General features: G+C 37.4%; 1 protein-coding gene across 1 annotated transcript in view; it reads left to right on the top strand.

Moving 5' to 3' along the window:
* Positions 1-11,656, top strand: part of LOC102193066 (CUB and sushi domain-containing protein 3-like) — a 387,453-nt gene that overhangs the window by 237,242 nt on the left and 138,555 nt on the right. Inside the window, exon 6 of the mRNA XM_005728525.1 lies at positions 7,249-7,361. Within this exon, the coding sequence (XP_005728582.1) occupies positions 7,249-7,361 (113 nt within the window). The remainder of the gene's footprint in view (positions 1-7,248; positions 7,362-11,656) is intronic.

The following is an 11,656-nucleotide window of genomic DNA, read 5'->3' as shown; positions in this document are numbered from 1 at the left end:
ATATCATTGACATTTAGAGCTTTAGCTTTATTTCAAGGTTTTTTTAACAGACATTTTGCATTATATTTTAATGAATTACAGCTAGTTTTATGCATACTCCTCAATTTTCAGAGGTTTTCAGAGCGCTTTCATGGCCGGGTGAACCCTGTTGCCTTGGGATCTCACAACAAATGAAGCAGTCTTAATATCTGAAGTTCAAAGTGTTGACATTGTTTTTTTTGTTGCTGTATTTAATATAATACCTAACCAAGTTAAAAACACTCTTGAGAAGGTAGGCATGTCATAATCCTTCACCTGCTCCAACAGAAAAAGTCAGTTCTTGTATTTGTGTCAGTGTTGATGGTGTACTTGCACATAAACCACAGCATTGGACACTGATGGATAGGAAGTGTCCGAGCAGACATGTAAAAAAACTCTTTGAAAAGTACATGTTTAAAAAGAATTAAATTCAGATATCTTTTTTTTCCATGCCTAAAGATGAATAAAAATACTTAAGAAAAAAAATCCTGATTGAGGTTGTCATAATTCATGAAAGGGTTAACTGTGATTTACAACGAGGTGCAAACCACTCATTACGCTCAAGAACATGATTAGAATTTACTGGAAGACGTGTAAAAGTAGCTTGCACACTTAAACACACCAAAAAAATTTTGGACAGATAAAACATAAATTAACTTCTATTAGACTGATGGACAGAAAAACATATAGAGAAGCACCGAAAGAGCTCATGATCTGAAACATAACTGTCAGTCATGACAGAGGAGATTTCATGGTATGGGAATCTATGCTTACCTGTGGACTGATGATGTGACTGCTGAAGTAGCAGGGTGCAGGGTTATACTCTTTAAAGACAGCAGTTAATAGTGCAAATTGATAAGGACCCCAACAACAGTATACTGCCAAAGCAACCTACACTCTAAGTTTATCAATGTAAAGAAATGAGATATCAACAAATTATACGCACAATTATATTATGTTTTTGACCAATAATATATAGGACTAATTGTAAAACATGCTGCTACATTTTTGATCTGTTATTGCTTACACAGAAATGTCATACATGAATAAAATACTACTAGCAGGCAGAAGGAGTAATTCTTTTAAGTTACCAATTTTCTTTCACAGACGACTTGATTTTAAAAGAGAAATAAGGGACTATCTCACACTAACTCTTTGAGTTTAACATCCAGTGTTTGGAAACATTTGTCACAGTAATCTGTGTTCTGACCTTTATACAATAGTGAGTGTGCGGGTTTAGACTTCTTTAACTGTGTTTCTATATGTCTGTTTCATAAATGAAAAGATTTGGTGATGCCTTTTGATCTTTATGCAACTTAAAATGTTATCACACAACTACTCTTATGCTTTTGAAAATGGCAGTAGACCTTTGTAACAAGCCTGTATTTATCCTGTGGATTTTACTCCCACGTCACTGTCAAATCACTGACTGGGATACCCTGTCAGACCGCGATATTTAAAGAAGGTGGTCTGTAATAACTCAGGGCTGCTCTGAAGTACTTTTATAGCAGATATCTTGGGAGAACACTTAATAGTCACAGACATAATCCATCTCGATAGATGAATGGTTTAATAATGCATTACAAATTGTCCACATGGGGAAGATCAGATCAGCTAGCTTCTCAGCTGACGTGTTTCATATATTTATTTATTCATGTGTTAGGCTTTTGCTACAAGCTATGTCTTAACCTTTAATTATGCATGTAAGTAGTTGGTGAGCACACATGGTCGTTTTTCATTTTTCACATACAGTCATGCTCGGGACCTATGGAGCAGCAGTAATGCATCTCAAAAGCACTGGTAGGAGGAGGTGCTTCCTGCTGTTGTGGGGATACAATGACCTTTTTAAGGTCCCATTCACTGCTGCAGAAAGAGTTTTTCTAATTATGGCTTAATCTCAGCTTGGAGTTGTTAAGTGACTCTTGAGCATTTGATTAAATGGTTTAATGTCACACACATGGGCTTGCTCTAATTCAATTCCTGTTTTAATATGAAACAATGAGAATACACACACTGTGCTATGATGTCATGGGAACAAGAGACCGAAAAGCTGTAAACAGCTGTAAACATGAAGAGGACACATAGAGGAGTGTGAAGAGTTCTTATGGTCAAATAAGATAAGATAAGATAAGATAAAACTTTATTGATCCCACAACGGGGAATTTTTGCATTACATCAGCTCAGGTACCGATATCAGAAGGAAATACAAAAATACAAATAAGTACAATCAATGAAAAAAAAGTAAGATAATACACTATATTCCATGGTAGCATACGCAGTATGTGATTATGGATATGGTTGGAAATATGGAAGACATAAACTATATAGCTTGAAATAACTATTGTACCACTAGTATTCCTATTTATAGACATGTACACACACACATGTACACACTAAATATACATATGTATACATATACATACATATATACCTGCACATGTCCGTACACATGGTCTATTATGCATGAAGTGGTGACCGTGGATGTTCACAGTGTCCAGTGACCATATAACTATATTTATTTAATAAATAATAACTAAGAATACATACAAGTATTATTTATTAATAATAAAAAGTAACCTATATGCTGTAATGCTTTCAATAATATTAACGCTCCAACCACTATTAGGGTACAAGGTTTAAAGAAGAATTACTGATTAACAAAAAGTCCTAATTTATGCTACAGCACATATCCTCCTCTGGTTTTATGGATAAAAGCTAAAAAAGTCTCATAGTGCATAATTCCACTACAAGATACCACGTCAGGCACCAAAAGTAATGTTTTGTCTGTAAAATTTTACCTAAGCAACACGTCCTTCCCAAAGCCTAACTAAGATAACCTACACAATTCAGATTAAAAGACAAAACTCTCCTGAGGATCAGGGATATTAGTTGCCACCAATCTTACCACTGCTTAACCTATACTTTATATCTATTTCTAGAAACCTTAATATATGCATGAGCTATGCCAGCACAACTATTTAATGAGGTGGTAACAACCTACTAAGGGCATGTCTGTATGTCTTGTCAGAGATGCTGAAAAGATATCACGAGTAAGCATTAGTTGCAGTGGCGGCTCTTAGAGAAGTCACAAATCTTTGCAGCTGACTAGGATGCATGAACAGTTGCAGAAAAGAATCAAAAGCATGAGATATGCAATTCAGCAAGTGTAAAACAGATGCATCCAAGCAAAGTCCTCACATGCATACTTTAAATAACGTGCAGTAGTAGCAGGAGTTACTTTTCCCTGAAGTGAAGTCCATTTAGCTGCGGACATATTAAACATTACTGTCTAAATGTGCTACTAAATGTAAAGTGAGGTTGCATTCAAAAGAGGAAAAAAAAAATCCATCTACCCACACGATTACACAGGGCCTGGAGACTATCCCACCCCTCAGAGGTTACAGTCTGAACAGGCTGCTTTTAACTTGGTCCAAGTGGGTTTAACCTTTAGCTGCTCTTCTAGTCATCTAAGGCCAGACTAAATCAGGGATGTGTGGATCAGAGCTATGTAAGGGTCACACCACATGTTGATGATGAAATCTAAAGACGAGTCGTGGGTTTTGTCATGGTTTTGACTTTTCGGTGAAACGTTTGTGTAGGGCTTGATTATCTGGAGGACTGGGACCGCTGTTAACATCCTCCTCAGCTCTGTTACTGTATCGTTGTGCCAGCATGCATGAAAAGCTGGTACTTCACACGTGGCTTTGTAGACCACTTTTTTGTGTGTATGTGACTAATAGCCAACATCATGGAATCCTACTGATCTAGGGCACAAGGTGACCCTCTCTTTGTTAAAACACACACACACACACACACACACACACACACACACACACACGCAGAGATACACCTTCTAAAGCACCTGCTCAGCACTCTTGTGTTCCACTTTTTACCACTGTTATTGGAGTGTATTGGCACTGGATAATAGTGCATACAATATAATGCTCCTATTCATGCCTTTGTGCGTGTGTGTGTTGACATTAATGGAGTGCGTCGGTTTCCAGAAGGGGACAAGTGAACATGAGAGAGGACGGTCCACTTCTCTTTCAAGACCATTCGTGTGTGTGTGTGTGTGTGTGTGTGTGTATACCTGTGTCTTAAATCTAACAGCCAAGGTGATAGTACTAAAAATATCTCAAAAAATGAAAATGCAATGAAAGAAAGACAGCACCTGTTGCTTGACACTACAAGATGAAAGCGCCATAAATCAAAGAACTGGTGCATCGAAGGTGGTTAATTGCCAGCAGAGATTTTATTTGAGGTTTAGATATTTAAAGCCATACAGAATCAAGGGTGTTTTATTCTGAACTGCAAAAGCATTCAGTTCCTCTAATGCAGTAGTGACCTAACACACTTCACTTTGCCAACCACAAGAGCCTTCTTCACCTTCTCAACCAATTAAGTGGTCTTATTCTCACCACTTGATGAAAGTGTTGCAAATTGGGTCCCATCTGGTAGCGCTATGTACCCTGAAAGCCTTGATTCAGCTTGCTTAAATGCAAAAAAGCTAATATTTTTAAAAGTGGTTCATTGAAGTCTGACATTTGATGATCTGAATTTGCATATACTATGAGTCAGTTAGGTAGACTGTATATAAATCTTAGGAGGGAAAAAAGACAAATAATTGCCATCCTTATAGCAATCAATGTGCAGAACCAGTACAATAGCAACAACTACCAACTTCAGTTTCAGGAAGTGTCATGATGACTGACTTTTTGAATTACATTCTCACCCTTTATTTATATTTTGCTGAAAAAAAAATCGGAAACAGGTGCAATCATTTAATAAAACCTGTACATGCATAGATGGAAACAAAGTGTATTAGGCAAAAACAACATTTGTACCATTCTAACAAGTCTGTACTTGCTATGCTTGCTTCTACACAGCCTGAACTCTGTTTACTGTTTACGTTTTCTTACTATTTCTTTAAGCAGTCCTTATGAATAATCCTTCAGGCTTCTTGAAAGATGTTCCAAGCTCTTCTTTGGATTACTTTATTCCATTCTTTGTCACTGCTTCAATAATGTTGAGATTCGAGCTCTGCGGAGGCTGGTCCATAACTGATAGCATTTCCATTGTGAGTTTCTTCTAGCCAGGCATGTTTTTGCTTGACTGACAGCGTGTTTGGGAAGCTGTTGCCAATCAGACACTTTCAAGATATCGCAGGGCGGGATCAAAATCTGATCTATTCATAATTTCATCCATTTTGGCAAGATCGCCAACACCACTGTTTGAAATGCAGCCCCAAACCATGACAGAGCCTTCATCGTCTTTTACAGATGGCTGTAGACACTCACTGTTGCCTCACTTAAATTCATCTGTACATACGGATGACAGTTTAAAACGAAAACTTTAAATTTGGATTCATCACTCCATGAGCCACTTAACTTAATTTTTATACATTTTATACATATTGAATGAACGAAATGAGAACACATGACGTGTTTTTGAACTGGCTGCTGTTAACGTAGTGCACAAAAATATCATATAAATTGTATATTGCTTTTTTTTAAGCTTGAATGATGAATAATTTATAGGCCAGTGTTAAGATGGCTTAACAAGCAACATGAAATATTCTTCTGAAAATGGTCAGCTACAAGGACGGAACTGAAAATGAGTGAAAAAGCAGCCAATGTCCAAAGAAAGAAAAGACCTTCAGAAAGTCTGGAGAATTATTGCTCAGGACCATTTATGCAAGAAAATACAAGAACGTCTGCATCCTTGGAAGCATAATATAAAAAATTAGGTGATTCAAGACTTTCATACATTATATCCACCAGCTACCTCCTGGGAATTAGACAGTGAACAGTTAATTAAGAGCGAGCGAGGTACCCTTAAAATTCTGCAAGAGACTGTGTGTAATTCATTCTGCATCATTACACTCACCATAGGCTTTGTTCTCACTTAATCCAAGACAGCAGCAACACATACACGCCCTTTATAAACACTGAATGAATTTTAAAATATTCGTGATCCTGTGGAAGTGCAGTCTAAAGCACAGTTCCTTCGGTTATTAGCTAATTGTTAATTTACTAAAAATGTTTAGTTTTCTAAATTGTTATGTGAAGGTTTTACAGCCTTCTGAAACTATCATCAGTCTGGTTTTGGATCAGCTTTGGGTGTGCAGCAGTGTTTATTTGGAGATCAGAGCTCCATCCTCTCAGATGAGATTTTCTATTTTGGAGCTGACTGGCCATCCAGTTTCCATTCACTGCAATTGAAGTTGCAGGCTGCATGTATTTTCTGTTCCCTTAATATTATACTGGAAACATAATATTTGGAGTGAAATGCCTCATATTATCGCATTCAACCACTCACAATATAACCACATCTTAAAAGCTTTATTCTTAAGATCTTAACGGTCTTTCTTTAACGAAATGAGAAGTTGTAAAGCTTTGATGTAGAGTGCCAATTCCAATAATGTGTCATCCGCCCAAGTTTATTGTGTTTAAACTCATTGAATAGCAACATAACGCTACATTTCCACTAATTGCCATAATCAGTATCAGATAAATGCAGCAAATATATGCATGCATTTACAGAAAAAGAAAAGAAAAGAAAGCTGGTGGAAGCAGTAATCTATTCGTGTTATTGGACTAAACAGAAATCACAGTGATCTCTGTGTCTCAGGTATGCTCTGTTTCCAGGTTTTTCCAGGGGACTGTAGACAATTACAGGTTCTTTCAGATGAGCGAGTATAAAGCTCACTAAGTCCAGCATCAAGCTGATCTGATCTTCTGCATAAGCTGTGTTTGGTGTTAGTGCCGGGAGAATGGGGAGGAGAAGGGCTGTGTTTTCAAATCCGCTCCAACAGTGGACTAGACTTGGCAAATATTAGGTTTCGTACCCTACAGCTGTGGCCAGACATTTGTCCTTTTCTTAAAGCCAAGCACTGGTATTACAGTTATACTGCAGCAAAATATGGGGGCACAAAGCTAAACCAGGTGAAGCATGGTGTTTAACCTATAGCAGGCGTGGTTCAGGTGATAAAGTGGGTTTTCCACTGACCGCAGGCTTAGAGGTTTGATCCTAGTCAACTCCTGTGTAGAGTGCATGCACTGCTAAGCACGTGTCTGCACTTCTTGCCTAAAAAAATGACCATTTAAATTTTAGTCATACAATCATTCTGTGTATTATAGGATTAGGTGAAGGCTAAGGTATTATAAATGTGTCTTTGTATGGATCCATGTTTTATTTCATTAAGCATTTTCATTCTGTCTTCCTTTTTAGGTTGTCGGGCACTAACGTCCCTTCTCCTATCGTCAGCAACAAAAACTGGCTTCGGCTGCATTTCGTGACTGATGGCAACCACCGTTACCGTGGATTCAGCGCACATTATCAAGGTAAGACGGGTGAAATCTGATTATCTTCACGGAGATGATTATTTAAATGCAGGCTTGCACGCACACACGCACGCACATGGAGATACAGTATATGCACAGCGTGTTCATTTCTGAAAAACGAAATAGGATGTACAGTGTGTGCATATCTCTGCCTTTAATAACAGCTATTTTCAAGGTTCTGATTTGGCCTCTTTTGCCTTTTTTTTTGGCATTTTTGTGTTTGTGTTTCTCTCTGACAGTTGGTCCCCATCATCCCTCCCTCAGATTCCCTCTAATTACGTTTGTTGACTCCAAACGTCTCGCCTTTTCTCTGTTACATTTTCTCTCACTGTCTCAATCTTACTGCCTTTCTCTCACTCTTCCCTGTATAGCTTGCTCTTTTCTGTTTTTTCCCCTCTTGGGTAACTATTCAAGTTAAGTGCACAGCTAGATTTCTTTGACACAAAAACCATAACTGGTGGAAAACACTTGGAAATTCATTTGGCATAGTCCATGTCCCCCAACAGTGATAATGAGAGTCGAATGTGTGGAACAACTGCACACATAGGTTGGAGGAGATAGCGTTTTTTCTTTTCTTTTTCTAAATGTAAAATTGCTTTCCCTACTTTCCAGCCTTCTGTTGTAGTCTTGGATTGCCTCTACTACTTTTACAAAAAAAAAAGGTGTTTTGTGCATTCAAATTGCTAGTCCATTTTCAAAAGAGTCCATTCGACATCAAAAGATACACAGACTTTGGTATTTTATCTTTTTTTTTGTGCACATGTGGCACAATTACAAAACAGTACTTGTTTCAGTTTGGTTTCAATTTAATAATAATGCATTTCAACCATAATGTTGAGAAACGTAATTATATTTTGTGATATTTACATATTTTATTGTATTTACATGTTTTATGTGCAAAGTTTAACTACTTTAAGCTAATCGCACGGTGGCATTATAGTTTGTCCGTGCGTCATTGCCCTGATCTGAGTGGGCAGCCAGCACACGCATAAATCTTGGTCATGCTTGACACCGGATTATTACTGACACACTGCCTGCTCGCGTCTTTCCTCAGCACAAGTTGAGAACAAGCCCCCAAAATACCAAGCACACTCAGGCAAGAAAAAAGAAGGTGTGCGCCTAACCAAAATGCCAGCTCTCAGGAGTAGCGCTTGCTCCGTATACTAACTGGATCGTGTTTGTAGAGTTTGTTTGTAGAGGAGAAACTGTGTTTATGATCATGCCGCGAGAAGTAACAAAAAAAAAAAATCAGCATGTGTCTGAATTGACACACTCGTACGCACTCAATGACACAATGCGAATGTGTCTGCCTCGCTCCCCTCCCACCATTTTTGTCACCATTTTTCCACAGTCAACTGTGTTTTTTTCAGACACAGTGATAAACACAGCAGTTTCTCCGAATAGCAGCCCGGTGACCTTCTGAATGATTTTGAACGAGTATTTGTCTGTCTTTGGATAATGTAGAGTTTGTTCTGCTCTCCCTGTGCACGCTTCCTGGCATGACGTTTAGCAAAGTGTTTGGAGAGTGGCATAAGCCAGCCCACCCATATGGAAAAGATATATATAAATCTTATAAAGTTTGTATCTGTCTTGTGTGAAACTTGTATGTAAAGCATACAAGAGTGAAAACACATATAAGATCCCTTGAAAAATTATATAATGAAACTTGTATGTTTTGGATACTTACTAAAAAAAAATATGAAAGTAATGAGAAAGTGGCCATTTTCATGAGTAAATCATATATGTTTTTACTTTTTCTTTTCCACATGGGCAGTGTAGCACTCTTGGTTAAAAGGTTGTAATGTTACATTAATCAAATCAGCTCAAAGCATGATTAATATAAAATAGATGCATGTCTGTGCATACAGGTGGCTGCTGAATGGATTTTACTGTGTTTTCTTCAAAATTAATATAGGATCGTAATTCATTTTAGCTTTTAATGCCAAGGGAGTGAATAATTTACTACTTTACTTTTGGACATTAAATCTAAGAAAACAAATGTTTTTAAATTTCTGACAACCGCATGAATTTTGTAGTGCAGTGATTCCCAAAGTGTGGGGTGGGGCCCCCTGGTGGGCTGTAACAGTACTGCAGCTGTGTCGCAGTAATTAAGTAAGTAGTTCAGTTTGAAATTACTCACATCTATTTTAAGTGACATATTTGTATACATTATTTATTTATATAAAAAATGTAGTAACATTTATAATAGGTGGTTATTTTGTTACTACACATTACTATTGCTCATTATGAAGTTATTATTACATTATTACAGTTTTAATGCAATTTTCAAAGAAAATCCATCACGTTCTCTTATGTTTTGATTAGAGTGAAGATTTAATTTAGGATTGAGTGGGCCTCATGGGAGTTTCTGGTTTTTAAGGGGACTGCAGCACCTTTGACTTGAACGGAATGGCTGATGTAGTGTATTGGTCACTTGCAAGATTTGCAAGACCCAACTAACAGCTGGCCAACTAAACCGAGTAAAGTGAAACTGAATTATCAATTAATCCGCAATCTGTGGGTATGATGAGCTCATTAAGTTGCATATGACCCCAGATGATACTTTGCTGCAAATGTGGCTTGTATTTGAGTTTTAAAATGGTTACTGTGGGACAGAGGTGGGGGCATGTTTGTGATTTTGTACAAACTGTGGGTCATCGTGGTTATCCCCCGACCCCCCGCCCCTCCTCTCAGTCAACAATTCAAACATGGTTAAATGCCAAAAAGAGAAAAGACGATGGTATATTTAAACAGACATTAAGATTTAACTAAAAATTCTTAAATTATAAAAGTATTGTATAACAAGGTATTAAATAGAGTAAGTACAAGTAATTATCACCCCTTTCTCTGTAAAACATCTCTTTTGCCACGTTTCTTCCTGAATCTTCTCTTCTCTTTCCGTTCTTATCCATCGGTTTTCTTTCCATATTACTTGACTGACTGATTGACAACCTGACCACTCCACTTGAGATTTACCTATAATTGGTTTAATTGATCCTAATTAGTTGAAAAGGTTAATCAACATGTTAATGAGGGGTGTCAGTGTGATAAGCGAGTTGATTAATTAGTGGACTTTTTAACAAGATTATGATTGATTGGCTACTCTCTGTCAGCTGCCAGTCATACCCATTACTTTGTTGCTTCTAACATATTAGCAGAAGGACGGGTTGGGTGGCTGAAACTGTTAAGTCACCTAAAGTCACGCAATGTTCCTAAAGCACTGGCAGATTTACTTCACAGGCTGTCCACATGAGGCTTTTCTTTCTTTGAAATGGAGAATATTATTTCTCCATGTAGAAAGAAATGATAAAGCATTGATCACATTATTGACTTTGTATGTTAATTTATTTTGCTGGCCTATATTCACTAGATAATGAAGATAGGCCAATATTGAGAATGCAACATTGCCAAAGGCAACGATTGGCAATGCTACAATAGTGATGACCTCCAGTTGGATTACAGTCTTGTGGAAGTACTTGCAAAAATATTTATGTATATCACTGCAATAATTGATTGTAGATTATTTGATTCAGCAATTTTGTTTTGTTTCTTGTATAGTGTAGTGTTTTTTTTCCTGTTTTTTCCTGCATTTATTTTTCTCTGCTGTTGTTAAATTTACTCCTGGGGTGGTTACCAACTCATATTTTTATGCTATTATATTTTTCGTCTTTTTACTTAACTCTGCAGAGCGTTCCAAATGAGATGTTTTTCAGGTCTACAAAAATCAGCTTTTCTCCTGGAGAATGCATTATGAGACCCTTGGGCAGGGTTAGTTTAGTGTAGTGGCAAACACAGGATGAAAGCAGTTCAACATTACACTAAACGACTTAATCAACAAATATGCTTTTGCAGGGTTTTGTTTAGTTTACAAGACGCTGCTATGAGACCTCAGAGGTCCTCATTTGGCTCTGGGTGCCGCCAGCCAGTTGGACAGAATGTTTGTGTGTCTGTAAGGTCAGAAACTCTGCTCACAGAAGCATTCTCCTTCTGCTGCGGCCAAATTATGAGGTTCTGAATTAATAATAATCTCCTAATGATTTATATCCAACTTTGCAGAAAAGGGGCAGAAGGGTTAGAGAGGCACCAACAACAACATACATTACAAAGGAAGAAAAGAGGAAGTCAGAGAGTGAGGATGGTAAAACAGTAAGGAAATCCAGAGGTGTTATTAAAACGAATTGGGAGGTAGAAGAGAAACAGAGCCATGGGGAATCGGAGGTTTAAGGGGAAAAGTCTGGAATTACAGTGGGGCTAAATATCAAATATGTATAAATATTAAAATTAAGAATATTTTA

The sequence above is a fragment of the Pundamilia nyererei genome, unplaced genomic scaffold, assembly GCF_000239375.1.
Source record: "Pundamilia nyererei isolate P.nyererei 1_Seehausen unplaced genomic scaffold, PunNye1.0 scaffold00028, whole genome shotgun sequence".
Taxonomy (NCBI): domain Eukaryota; kingdom Metazoa; phylum Chordata; class Actinopteri; order Cichliformes; family Cichlidae; genus Pundamilia; species Pundamilia nyererei.
The sequence above is the reverse complement of the archived record's forward strand: the minus strand, read 5'-3'. Positions and strand labels throughout refer to the sequence as shown.